Source organism: Aethina tumida, chromosome 4 (genome assembly GCF_024364675.1).
Source record: "Aethina tumida isolate Nest 87 chromosome 4, icAetTumi1.1, whole genome shotgun sequence".
Taxonomy (NCBI): Eukaryota; Metazoa; Arthropoda; class Insecta; order Coleoptera; family Nitidulidae; genus Aethina; species Aethina tumida.
Window position 1 is genome coordinate 5,092,151 of NC_065438.1, and position 15,031 is coordinate 5,107,181.

At 31.4% G+C, this 15,031-nt stretch overlaps 1 protein-coding gene across 4 annotated transcripts in view; it reads left to right on the forward strand.

Annotated features, from left to right (window-relative positions):
• LOC109602936 (protein vein) overlaps nt 1–14,706 on the forward strand; it is a 91,016-nt gene extending 76,310 nt beyond the window's left edge. Inside the window, exons 2-7 of one of the 4 annotated variants that reach the window (XM_049965832.1) lie at nt 10,519–10,678; nt 11,176–11,333; nt 11,394–11,487; nt 11,549–11,601; nt 13,173–13,211; nt 13,651–14,706. In XM_049965832.1, coding sequence (XP_049821789.1) covers nt 10,519–10,678; nt 11,176–11,333; nt 11,394–11,487; nt 11,549–11,601; nt 13,173–13,192 — 485 coding nt within the window. In that variant the 3' untranslated portion in view covers nt 13,193–13,211; nt 13,651–14,706. Of the gene's footprint in view, nt 1–10,518; nt 10,679–11,175; nt 11,334–11,393; nt 11,488–11,548; nt 12,644–13,172; nt 13,212–13,650 lie in introns of those variants that run through there. The other 3 variants (XM_049965833.1, XM_020019379.2, XM_020019378.2) reach the window with 3 other exon arrangements.
• Nucleotides 14,707–15,031: the final 325 nt, after the last annotated feature.

A 15,031-nucleotide genomic window follows, 5' to 3' on the forward strand; every position in this document is an offset into this window, starting at 1 on the left:
TATCTCTTATCTTTTAAGAACTTTGGAGTAGAACCCAGATTTTGAGTATGAACAGAAGATATGAAGCTGTCATTCGTAATAGAGGAGGAAATACTCCATATTAAGTCCAATTTTATTTTTTTATAAACTTTTAATTTTTCTAGAAAAACAATATTTTTTAATATTTAACAATTATAAACAAAATCATACTTTAACATATTAATAATCAATTATTATTGGTGTGGTGCGTTAATTTCTAGGAACAGTGTATTATAATAAACAAAACAATTAAGTAAATATTTACTTTCTCTAACTATACAATAAACACACACACACATTTCTAAAAGAGTTTTTATTATACCACAAAACAAAGATAACATAGATATTTGTATATTTACGTTAATGGAACAAAACGTTCTTATCTACCATAAAGAATAAACAATATTAAAGCCACAAATATTGTACACTTTTCTGCCTTTGCAATGTCATCAATTTCCTCACTCCCATTATTCCCCTCATAAAATTATTTTGGCAAAAATAATTGGCCAGCTCCATCAAATTAATGGCGAAACCAAATGACCATAGAGCATTAACGTTGTAAATATCTTCACTCACCTGTACAAGCCTTGAGCGTCTATTTACACCGGTCCTTATCCTATTTTTCAGCTCATCAGATCCAATCGTTTTGTATCTATGTCATCCCACGAAAACTCTTTGACTTACCAATTTCGTATGCGTTCGCATAAATCAAATAATTGAGGTGGTAGTCGTAATTGCTTTCTAGTCCAGTTCTATTTTGTAATATTGCCAGGGAAATGGTCCGTTGGACATAATGCAAAAAGGTATTTATACATCAATCTTTACTTCCTACCCAAGAGCAGTCCCAATTTTCTAATTATTAATAGAATGTGGCATCATAACACTTGCATTGTTTCCGTTTCGACCCTTGCCAACTCCCAATTTATTTTTTGGCTTCGCCATTCATCAACTCTCAAATATTTATCGCAGTTTCAATATTAATGAACGTAAAACAGGTTGGAAATCAAAGATTGACATTTAAAAGAAATGAAAAAAGTACTGTAAGTGGTACCAAAAAAAAATATATAAACAATAGGAAGAAAGACATCAGAGTCAATATTATGTCATGGAAAAAGAAAGAATAAGACTACTTGAAAGTTTGAAAGAAATGGAAGGAGTTCTGTAATTGGTACCAAGATAAGTATAAAAGAAAAAAGACCTTGTTACCTTAAAAAGGAAGAAAGTAATAATTGAAAATCTAAGATGGGAATTTTATAGAAATGGAAAAAGTACTGCAAGTGGTACCAAGATAAATATAAGAAAAAGAAAAAACATTTCAACCTTAAAAAGGAAGAAAGAAAGAACATTTTGGTGACATCAATGTGAATATTATGGCATGAAAAAATAAAAAATAAATCTACTTGGAAGCTTGAAAGAAATGGAAGAAGTTCTGTAATGAGAACTAACATAAATATAAAAGAAGGAAGAATATTGCAAAGGGGGAAAGAAAGAAAATTTTAATGGTATCAGAATGAATATTATGGCTTAGAAAAAGAAGGATTAAAACTGCTTGAAAGCTTGAAAAACATGGAAGAAGTACTATAATTAGTACCAATATAAATATAAAAGAAAGAAAAACCTTGTTACTTTAAAAAGATATAAAGAAATTGTTGTAAATCAAAGATGGGAATTTTATAGAAATGGAAAAAGTACTGCAAATGGTACCAATATAAATTTTTAAAAAAAAAGCATTTCAATCTTAAAAAAGAAGGAAGAAAGAACATTTTGTTGGCCTCAGAGTGAATATTATGGCATAGAAAAAGGAAGAATAAAACTACTTGAAAGCTTAAAAGAAATGGAAGAAGTTCTGTAATGAGAACTAACATAAATGTAAAAGAAGGAAGAAAATTGCAAAGGGGGAAAGAAAGAAAATTTTAATGGTATCAGAATGAATATTATGGCTTAGAAAAAGAAGGAATAAAACTACTTGAAAGCTTGAAAAACATGGAAGAAGTACTATAATTATTAGTACCAATATAAATATAAAAGAAAGAAAAACCTTGTTACCTTAAAAAGATATAAAGAAATTGTTGTAAATCAAAGATGGGAATTTTATAGAAATGGAAAAAGTACTGTAAATGGTACCAATATAAATTTTTTAAAAAAAAGCATTGCAATCTTAAAAAGGAAGAAAGAAAGAACATTTTGTTGGCCTCAGAGTGAATATTATGGCATAGAAAAAGGAAGAATAAAACTACTTGAAAGCTTAAAAGAAATGGAAGAAGTATTGTAATTACTACCAATATAAATATAAAAGAAAAAAAAACCTTGTTAGCTTATAAAGAAGCAAAAGAGAAAACTAATTCTATGATTTTTAAGAATTTATTAATTAATTGTGGGTGCCTTTTCTTCTACTTTTTGTAAATTACTTCTCGAATTAGATGCTGAAGAAATTAAAAGCAAATTTTGTCCTGAATTACTTGAGACAAGATTGGGAGAAACACGGTTTAAAATTCTGGATTGTACCAAATATAAAATTAGTATCAAAATTGTAATGAATCCAGAAAAACAACGTAAAAAAAATTGAAGGCGTTCATCTCCATTAATGTTCTGGTGAACCGCGATGAACGTATTGCGGATAGCGTAAATCAAAACGTAAAATTCTAAATATAATCGTCTAATGATTTTCGAAAACGAGCCAGTCATTCGCATGTCGCGTCGGTGGTAAATCCTGCCCACAGTTTTTGGACAAAGCGTTACTATAACATTCCGAAGGTTTGTAAGATTTTAGTACTTGTGTGGGATAAATGGCGCACGAGACCGGATCCGCACACGTTTTCGAAATAGAAAAATGCGGGTTACGCAACGCCGAGGGAAACTGGGTTTTTCCTTGCCAAATAAACGTGTGACTAATTTATTTTCTGTGATATTTTAATGGTTGTAATGGGCGGCGATATTAAGCACCGATTGCCAATAATTGCACGCACACTTTTTATCTGTCTGTGGAAATATTTTACTTGAGCCTAACCTAGATCTTGCTCCAAAACAAATTTGTGTTTCAATGTTACCGCGAGGCGGAACCAGTGATACTGTTGAAACATAAACATTTTTACAGCTGTTTATTTTTGATAGTAAAACACAAATAAATAAATAATTGGACTAAACTGATTTATGCAACACAGTAAACATAACAATTAACATTGGTTCAAGCACTTTTACTCTTTCTTTTTCCATGCCATAATACTCATTTTGGTGCCAATAAAATTTTATTTCTTTCTTCTATTTTATCTTGGCACCACTTACAGTACTTCATCCATTACTTTTAAATTTTAATCTTTGATTTCCAATTCTTTTATAAGGTTTTTCCTTCTTTTATATTTATCTTGGTACCAACTAATGTACTTCTTCCATTTCTTTTAAGCTTTCAAGTAGTTTTATTCTTTCTTTTTCTATCCCATATTATTCACTCTGAGACCAATAAAATTTTCATTCTTTTTCCCTTTTTAAGGTTGCAATGTTTATATTTATACGACTAATAAGTTATAAGAAACACAGAAGCCTTCCAATATCTTAATCAGAATAATATCTCAATAACCTCAGGACAAATTTTCTTTATAAACAAAATCTTTCATCAACCATTTTAAGAATTAATATATAATTTTATGAGGAGAAGAGGGAGAGAGTACCACAACATGTTAACTAATAAGTTTTGAGAAATACAGAAGAGAGAAAAATTTGTTACAAGCAGAAACAAGTCTTCCAATATCTTAATCAGATTAATATCTCAATAAACTCGGGACAAATTTTCTTTATAAACAAAATCTTTCATTAACCAATTTAAGAAGTAATATGTAATTTTATGAGGAGAAGAGGGAAAGAGTACCACAACATGTTAACTAATTAGTTATAAGAAATACAGAAGCCTTCTTTGAGAGAAAAATTTGTCACTTAAACGTTACAAGCAGAAACAAGTCTTCCAATATCTTAATCAGATTAATATCTCAATAACCTCAGGACAAATTTTCTTTATAAACAAAATTTTTCATCAACCAATTTAAGAAATAATATGTAATTTCATGAGGAGAAGGGAGAAAGAGTATCACAACATGTTAAGTAATAAGTTATAAGAAGCATAGAAGCCTTCTTTGAGAAAAAAATTTATCACTTAAACGTTACAAGCAGAAACAAGTCTTCCAATATCTTAATCAGATTAATATCTCAATAACCTCAGGACAAATTTTCTTTATAAACAAAATCTTTCATCAACCAATTTAAGAATTAATATATAATTTTATGAGGAGAAGAGGAAAAGAGTATCACAACATGTTAACTAATAAGTTATAAGAAACACAGAAGCCTTCTTTGAGAGAAAAATTTGTCACTTAAACGTTACAAGCAGAAACAAGTCTTCCAATACTTAATCAGATTAATATCTCAATGAACTCAGGACAAATTTTCTTTATAAACAAAATCTTTCATCAACCAATTTAAGAAGTAATATGTAATTTTATGAGGAGAAGAGGGAAAGAGTACCACAACATGTTAACTAATTAGTTATAAGAAATACAGAAGCCTTCTTTGAGAGAAAAATTTGTCACTTAAACGTTACAAGCAGAAACAAGTCTTCCAATATCTTAATCAGATTAATATCTCAATAACCTCAGGACAAATTTTCTTTATAAACAAAATTTTTCATCAACCAATTTAAGAAGTAATATGTAATTTTAAGAGGAGAATAGGAAAAGAGTACCACAACATGTTAACTAATAAGTTATAAGAAACACAGAAGCCTTCTTTGAGAGAAAAATTTGTCACTTAAACGTTACAAGCAGAAACAAGTCTTCCAATATCTTAATCAGATTAATATCTCAATAAACTCGGGACAAATTTTCTTTATAAACAAAATCTTTCATCAACCAATTTAAGAAGTAATATGTAATTTTATGAGGAGAAGAGGGAAAGAGTACCACAACATGTTAACTAATAAGTTATGAGAAATACAGAAGAGAGAAAAATTTGTCACTTTAACGTTACAAGCAGAAACAAGTCTTCCAATATCTTAATCAGATTAATATCTCAATAAACACAGGTCAAATTTTCTTTATAAACAAAATCTTTCATCAACCAATTTAAGAAGTAATATGTAATTTTATGAGGAGAGGAGGAAATGAGTACCACGACATATTAACTAATAAATTATTAGAAACACAGAAGCTTTCTTTGAAAGAAAAATTTATGAGTTAAACATCACAAGAAGAAACTTGTCTCAGATATAAATTATTCAGATCAATATGTCAATAAACTAAGGACAAATTATCTATATAAACAAAATAGTTCATCAACCAATTTAAGAAGAAATTTGGTGTTTCCATTTTTGTCTTCTTTAACAATATTTTTCTTCTTTCTCCATACCACCAAATAAAAAAAAAACATTATGGCATGGTACCTAATTATCCCCTCATGTTTATTTATCTATTAAAACGAGGAGATTTTTTATGACGGCAGTGGCGGCCCGTTTGATAGCAAAGCGCCACTGGACTCGTCTCCGGAATGCGACGAATTCGCGAGGCAGAAACGCCACACAAGAGAGTCTGCGATTCGCACCGCGACGATTATTGTATTGTAATTTTTCGGGGCGGCCCTTTCGGACCAACTCCGACACTATTTATACTGTCAGCCGACAGGTCTATTCTTAATGCAACACAAAAAAAAAAATGTTACACTCAAGACCATTTTTTTTATTATTGTTTTTTCCCGTATTAATTCCACTTAGAAGATGAGATCAGTGAGAGAGTTTTGTCTCAACAAAAAATATTTCTCAACAATAATTAATTACGTTAATTAAGATATTCCAGAAGGTTCTTAGATTTTTGTCTTTGAAATGGTTGTCGAAACTTTAGAAGTTGGTTTAAGTCAAAAACCAATTGGAAATTCATGGCAGAAAATCGATTGGGGCCGGGTCCGAGTTCATCAATCCGCACTGGCTACCAAAAAAATTCAATATTCCCAGAGCAGTTCCTTTCTTTCGAGGCGCCTTAATTATTTTGGTTTTTATATATTGTTGCGATTCTATTCTAAACAGACCCACTTGTCTCCTTAACGATATTTATGTTGTAGCTGTTTGTAAGGGGCCGCCACGGTTTTTATAAGCGAATTTCAGATATATGTAAATGACAGGATTTTTCGAATTCCCATCGCCTAACTGTAAATTGTCTGGCCTTGCGTCTAGTACCAAATCGGTACGTGATACTCATAAATGATTCGTTCGCATTGTGCTTACTTGTCGCAATGGATTTCTTGTTCGGGCTGTATCGAGGGAACGTTCCGTCAACCAAAAATATCTCACGATAAAAATCTCTTCCGAACAACCGGACCAATAGAAGAAACGTACGCGTACTCCACACTCAAGTCCGACGCTGTACGGCGCAGCATTTACTGGCGATGGGCAAAAAGGCATTATTAGCGACTTAGGGACATTCCAAGCCCAACAGTTAACGAATTCCAGGGCATTGTTTCGGACTTTTAATATTCAGCACGCGTTCGGCCTGCCCATGCGCATTCGTCGCATATTTATTTATATTTTTTTTTTTGTGAATTTTACAAGACGAATTCCGCCCGCGAAAATTACTCGGATTTTCGAAAACGGCAGACCCACGAAAAACACATAAATCTGAGCGGTCGGGCCAATAAATTGACAATCGGGGACCGAAAAACAAAGCCTGAACGTTGTTTAATTGGGTGTTCGACGCGTTCTTTGATCTTTGATATCGGGATTAGATTCCGTTCGATTTTTGTTTACGATCGATGATTTATCGATGGTTTTCGTGAAATGTTCGTGACACTCTGTTCCTCTTTTACTCGTAAAATCAACCGTTGCATCTCAAATTGGCTGTTGAAAGATTGTTTTACAAAGAATACTTATTCCTCCAAAAACTTTCTAATATTCTTTTGAAACTATTTAAATAAGAAGCTGAAATATAATCTTCTTATGGTACGTTTTATTGAAAGAATACACTCAGTGAATACTTTTTTAAGACAATGTGAAGAAACATCTTAAAGTTGAACAACACATTCTTCATAAAACATTCTAATAAACATTTTTCATGACATAGTTCCTTTGAAATTAGTGGTGAAACGATGTAAAAAAGAAGCAGATATATAATCTGCTTATGGGACGTAAGTTTTTTAAAAGGAACCACTCATTGAATACTTTTTTAAGACAATGTTAAGAAACATCTTAAAGCTAAGCAACATATTATTTATAAAACATTCTAATTAACTTTTTCAAGACTTAGTTCGTTTGAAATTGGAGATGAAACTATTTAAAAAGGTACAGAAATATATTCTGCTTAGGACACGTAAGTTTTTTATAAGAATACACTCATTGAATACTTTTTAAGGACAATGTGAAGAAACATCTTAAAGCTAAGCAACATATTATTCATAAAACATTCTAATTAACTTTTTTCAAGACCCAGTTCCTTTGAAATTGGTGATTAAACTATTTAAAAAGGTACAGAAATATATTCTGCTTAAGACACGTAATTTTTTAATAAGAATACACTCATTGAATACTTTTTAAAGACAATGTGAAGAAACGCATTCTTCATAAAACATTCTAATACACATTTTTCAAGACTCAGATCCTTTGAAATTAGTGATGATACTATTTAAAAAAAGAATATCAAAACATCTTGAAATTAATAATGGAAAGAGCTACGAAGAAAACTCAACTATAACAAGATGTTGTTTTTAAAACTGTTAAACAAAAATAAATAATGAAATGTTCCTTCAATGGAACTGAATGAGCTGAAACAAACAAATATAGATTGCCTGAAATATTATCGTACACAGTCATAATGTAAAATGGGCGCCAAAAGATTTCCCTGACTATTAAAGTAACTCGAAGGAAAGCGCCACATAATAATTGCATCAAATAAATCACTAGTGGGAGGCGAGTATGATCTACAACTATTTATAAACATACAAAATTACTTTTGTTCGCCAGCCAGGTTCCAATCTACCTGTAGTAAATAAATAGAGCACAAGCCAACTTCGGTTTGAAGATTATACGTACCGAAATATTATCGAATTTGAGGTAAACAACCCATAAACTTCTGCGCTCCTTGATCTTTTGCTAAGCGTTTGAAAATAGCCTGAAACGTATCGGAATTTTTGTCCCCTAGTGTAGAGATAATTCTCGACTAATGAGAGATCCCCCTTTAACTATTATAGCACCCCAACGTCCAAAAATATATTTTTTGCGTCTGAATTAAGTCATTAAACATGGTCGGCGATTATGGGCTGTAAAAATAAACAAATCTACACGAGTCACACCCCTAAAATATCTAACTAATCGTCTCCGTTAGGGTTAGTAAAACATCAGTAAATCTTGATTCAATGCTCATAAAATTGGAATAGATAACTGGGAATATCAGTGGTCGTGGTTAGTTCCCAAAACACTTCACCCCCCTTTCAAAGCATCTCTTCACTAAAGAGCCTTTAGTAATTTCATGATCTCTGACAACTTCCAGATGTTGCCTGTGACGTGTTCACGCGAAGGTGTTTACCCTAACGTGATTTGTTTAGACGAAACTCTTAGACACATTTTAATAATTGTCTCATGCCCATGTTACGGGTGCCCGAGTTGTGTTAACACGACAAAAATGTTATAAATAGCCGTAAAATAGACTACATCAAAAGACACACGCCAAATTGCCTCAATCTTGCCGCGATCTATTCTAGTCGGTGTGGCACTTCTAAAACTACAATTACGGTAAACTTAGATCGAGGACAAGTCCCAAACGGTCCGTCACAGTCGCACGGCCGTATGGCAGAATCGAATGAATTAAAATAAACAGTAGTTGAGATAAATTTAGATGCGTGTAAGAGGTGGAAAACTACGAAGAGCCGACGGACAGGGGATAGTTGGTGAATAGATGTTGGCAACCAGCCCCGAGGCGTGCCTGTGATTCACTTGGCCGCCAGCCACGAGACAGCGCCAATACTTGGGGCGCACTCCCGAAAAAAACGACAGGTGGAGATGAATCAATGGCTGGACGCCGATATTAATGGAAGTGTGTCTTGCTGTGTCCGTTTGTGTTGTCCTCTTTTGTTTATGGGATTCTCAACGTCAACAGGTTACAGGAATTATCAATTTAAACGTCAAATTTAAAAATCTGCTGTTAAAAACACCATAAAATGTTAAAATATTAGAAAAATTGTTCATATATTGTTAACATCTGAAGAGAAGTAAAATTAAGTTGCAATAATTATGTCCACTACTGTATAAACATCTGAAGGGAAGTAAAATTAAGTTACTATAATAGTGTCCTTCACTGCACATACATCTGAAGAGAAGCAAAATTAAGTTGCTATAATAATGTCCACTACTGTACATACATCTGAAGAGAAGTAAAATTAAGTTGCTATAATAATGTCCACTACTGAACATACAACAGAAGAGAAGTAAAATTAAGTTACTATAATAATGTCCACTACTGTACAAACATCTGAAGGGAAGTAAAATTCAGTTACTATAATAGTGTCCTTCACTGCACATACATCTGTAGAGAAGCAAAATTAAATTGCTATATTAATGTCCACTACTGTACATACATCTGAAGAGAAATAAAATTAAGTTGCTATAATAATGTCCACTACTGTACATACAACAGAAAAGAAGTAAAATTAAGTTACTATAATAATGTCCCCACTACTGTACAAACATCTGAAGGGAAGTAAAATTAAGTTGCTATAATAATGTCCACTACTGAACAAACATCTGAAGGAAAGCAAAATTAAGTTGCTATAATAATGTCCGCTACTGTACATACATCTGAAGATAACTAAAACTAAGTTGCTATAATAATGTCCACTACTGTACATACATCTGAAGAGAAGGAAATTAAGTTACTATAATAATGTCCACTACTGTACAAACATCTGAAGAGAAGTAAAATTCAGTTACTATAATAGTGTCCTTCACTGCACATACATCTGAAGATAAGTAAAATTAAGTTGCTATAATAATGTCCACTAGTGTACATACATTTGAAGAGAAATAAAATTAAATTGCTGTAATAATGTCCACTACTGTACATACATCTACAATTTCCAATTGTATTTAGATCCGGACTTTGAGCTGGCCAATCGAGAATCTCAAAATATAAAATAAATAAATTCTAACTATTAAGAGTATTGTTAAATACATACACAGAACGTAAATATATTTGAATGTACTATTTCTTTGCCCATCCAAATCAGACTAATACACCATGGGAAAAGCGTTTGACCCGTCTGAATTTAGAGAGAGAGAGAGAGTCATGCGTGACAGAGACAGTAGACGTATGTAGCACAATGGAAGACTTACTGTCTCTGTTGCATAGAGAATTCTTTCAGAATTCAGATGGATCAAAGACTTCTTGTACTGTATACGTTTCAAGTAATGTCTACTAACATAGGTTTAGGTTTAGGAGAACCTAGAACGTGCACATCTAATTTTTTTTGTTCTTTTTTTAGTACCAAAACCTCCGAAAGTGCATCTGAATGCCACCCTCGTCCAAAGAGGCCTGAAGCTAGTCTGTAAAGCTAGAGGATCGCCCATTCCATTAATCTCGTGGACGAGAAACGGAGTCGAGCTCCACAGAAACAGTGATAACAAAATCACCTACAATAAAAAGTAAGTAGCCCCCCCCAGTCTATATTATAACACCCACTAAATTGTAAATAAAATATGACTTAAGACGTAGCTGGTAAATTTCAATCAGTGAAATGGAACAGCACTAAATCAATATTTAAATATGTAAACAATTTAAAAATTTATGTACGAGTTGTTACTTAAACTCCAAGTCCTTGAAACTGTTTGTTATTTCAACAGTTTTAAGTTACAACTCTGAACTAATTTCCACCCTGTTTAAATAACTAGACTAATATATGTATTTTGTTTTGCTGAAGTGATGAAGTTGATAGGTAAGTGTTGAGTAATTGGCACATACAATAATTTGACCAGTTTTCGCTTCATTGGCAAACTAATCAAATGTAATTCAAGAGCAGACAACAAAAATAAATACATCACGAATAGTTTAAAATAACTTTTTTGCTGCCCTAAACATCAGCGTTTGTGTATCTTGTTGTAAATTGTTCGTAACAAATAGTAATTTATTTTTTGCTTTCTAGAAGGAGGAGTACGTTGATTGTGAAGAAGGATGGGGCAAAGTACGAATGCAAAGCAAGGGGAGTAAATGGTACTGTAGATTCAAAATTCTACATCGCAAGAGAGAGTGAGGTAGTAGACTCCACATCCCACATCGATTCAGGAAGTGAAGGAGCAGATGGTAATTAACCCAATTAATCAACAAACTGAAAAGGTACTGAACTTTCGTATTCCTTTTCAGGACTTACAGATTGTCCAGAGGACGCAGCTAAAGGGTACTGTTATAACGGTGGCACTTGTCGACAACTAATAGCTTTGAAAGAAATGTTATGTCAGTAAGTAAACTTTGAGCTTTTATGTTAGAACAGGTTTAATTAGCTTTGTTTTATTTTCCAGATGTCCGGAAAATTACTCGGGACTAAGGTGCATAACATTCACACCACCAGGCCGTACGTATGACCAACCTACTCAATACGCTTGTACCTTAGGCCTCCAAACAAAATATTTCTGCTAGCGAAGTCTGGCACGGTGGTCGTGATATCTCAATTTACTCTGTAAAATACGCTGTTACCGATGTATATATACATTTCCTTTTTAAAAATGATACCCGACGAACTGTTCATCAAACTAAAACAAATCCTATTGAACAAGACTGTCTATCTGCCATGTACGTGTTTCTGAACAGTCACATCTTAATTCAAGACTTTTCACCGGAATATGAAATACAGTTTTATTTAATTAATTTAAATGATTAATGCATTCCTAATTATTCGTTAACAAACTCAAAAAATAAAGCGTATGTTACTGGAATTTTACCTGAAAACCTGAATTAATTAATCTCATATTTCGAATTAAAATTGTTTTACTGAAATTCCTGGTAGCTGTACAATAAATAAGAAAAAAACGTTGTAATTTATTTTGTATGATGAAATCACATTTATTATTCACCTAGATAATCATCCTATGTTTTATTAATTCATAATTATAAGTTTTTTTTGATTGACTCTACTTGATTGGACGGCAAAAGTTTCGCAGGCTCTCCGTGAACGTTTCCTCAAGTTAAGTCGGTTGTTTCTGATGATTTTTAAGTCCGGAACATTCGGGGAAAGTCTACGAAATTGTTGTGTTTGCATCAACTGTTTTTTATATTATATACTATGTATATACCTATTTTTTTCCTATCTTTAATTAAATGCAGCGTCACCGACCACTTTTAAAAATAAACCAGGCCCAGTTTGGTCCGAAAGTCTGTTTCAAAACACTTGTTTTTGGAAGTGGAGGGTGATGCTTTTTATCCTAATGAACCCAGCATGTTTTCATTTTCAAATTCTGGTGAGAAGAAGACGTACCTATAAAAATATCAGGGACCGATATTTTAATAATTTTTTTGTATAAAGTCATTGTAGATATATTTATTTATTACATCTATACTCACAACAAATACATGAAAAAACTAAAAAATTTAGTTGTAAACTTATTAATAAATTATCAATGAAACGAAATCGCTTGTATTATTTTTTTTATCTGTTTTGTACCCATAAAATGGCCCATGAAAAACGAAGCCGGTGAAAAATCTGGATAGGTATGTAATTAAAGAAGTTTGCCTGCTACTATAAAATTGATTAACATAGTTTTTTCCTGAATAACTATCTACTAATCTAAGTTACACTAAAAACGATCTAAATCTGTATCGTATAGATTTGTTGTGAGTTTAAGATGTCTTCTTATGTTACTAACAAATGCATGTTTGAAGTTTTGTAGTATTTTAGTTTTGTAGACTTTCAAGTATGTAGTTACCACTAATTCACCAAGCATCCAGAAATATTTGTTGAATTAAAACGTACAAGTATTTCTCAATTAATGTTATAAAATTTAGGATGAAATGTACAGAAAGTCATACACAAAAATTAAGTCAAAATTTCCATCCCTGAGATATTGCGAAACATCTTGAGCGATCCAATAAAATATAAGCAAGGACAAATACAATAAATCGATGTGTTCTAGTTATATTTTGTTTCAGGTAGATCGATGATTAAATAAATCGTCACTAATATTTTTGGTAAGAATTACCCACAATCCCATCAAGTTTTTTATTTTCTAACAGGGTAATTCTAAAACGTTATTTTATGCCTTAAAACGTGGTGCATAGAATATGAAACAGAAATTTTAGAACTACCTGTGTTTTGCATCTCATTCACTCTCTACGGTTCTTTCCTGAAAGATTTCAATTCACATTTTTACAAGGTGGATTTAGTACTTTAGGAGTAAAACCTTTCTTTCTTCTAGTATTTAGTCTTAGCAAATTGTCTCTAAAATGTGGGTAATTTAGTTTCCACTACTACTAACGCTAGTACTAATTTGGCTAAACGATAGGCACTACCAAAATTTTGAAAATCCAGACCCTTATTATTATTTTTTTTTAATCGATAATCGATTGGCACTTTCTTTTATCCTCATCTCTCGACATTGATTAAATTAATTAGTCCTTTCTTTTCCAGACTACTTGTGAACTGTGGAAGAAAGTATGGAACGTGGAGTTTCATAGAAACTATACCAAAGAAACATTGCATTAAGTCGTTTTGGAGCACCGGTAAAGACTAGGATCTCAAGACTTTGCTAAGCCAGTTCTTTTCTAATATAAATGCAAATTAACAAGACCGTCCTTTTTTAATGATGACAGTCTATTTATGAAATATTTTGCATGTATATTAATACCAACATGTATTTTTAAATCTAAGAGTTTCCTGGTACTAAGCTAGGTTTGTCTGCGAACAAAATGAACGTGTAAATACTCGATAATTTATTGACGCTATGTTATTGACTTCTTAAAAATTATAAGTGGTTATTCTTCCTTCTAAATTAAATTTAGGAACGATTGAATAAAATTATTGTATGCAGTCATATAAACAATTAGTGCAATAAAATTATATTTTACACCATTTTTTGTTATTGAAGTGCTAAAAAATAAATCGATGTATTGCAATTATTCATAATTGTTACTCATTTATTGTGTAAATTGGTGTAAATTTTTGTTCTGGTTGTAATACAGTACATCCATAACTGTGCATTTTCAGAAGTGTTTAGTGTAAGCTCTCTATTGATGTAATAATTATTCTATTTGACAATAATTTGTAAAAAAATTGTTAATGATACTCGCATATTGTGATAACGATAAATGATCTTTCATTGATAAAAAATATTAATATTTTCAGTATGTATGTATATGAGTCTCAAGTCATTTATCGTATTTATTAGATAAGTTTTATATGCTTTGATAAAATAGTATTGTTATTTCTTTTATAAGTTGCAAGAATATTTATAAATAATCGTGTAGGAAGTTAATTTCCTTTCAACAGAAAAATTCAGTAAGTAGTGGAAATGCTACTTTTAATAAATGAATCCAGTGTTTTTGTGCAAATTTAATGTGCCAAATCAAATATGCCTGAAAAATAGTCTATGGATTTAACAATTAAATAAATAGGCATGTGATTTGGTATATAGTAGGCGTTTTAAACAGTATTTATGTGATTATATTTGTGTAATAAAATTGTATAGTGAGAAATTAATAATTTATCAAAAAATGTATGCATAATAAAATATAATACTTATGTGTTTTTTATTTAATTTTAAGTCTGGACTAGAAATCAAAATAAAAATTGGTTTTCTCATGACATTAATGTATAAATATACTATTAACTACATTATTAGATAAAATAACATATAAAATTTAAATTGAACGATAAGAATTTTTAGAATAATTGGACTAAAATAGTGAATTTTAATTTTTTATTTACTGATTTTTAAATGTTGTAATACAGATCTTTAAGAATACATTAAATATATGAATTGACTTACATTATTAGTTACATAAAAATATAA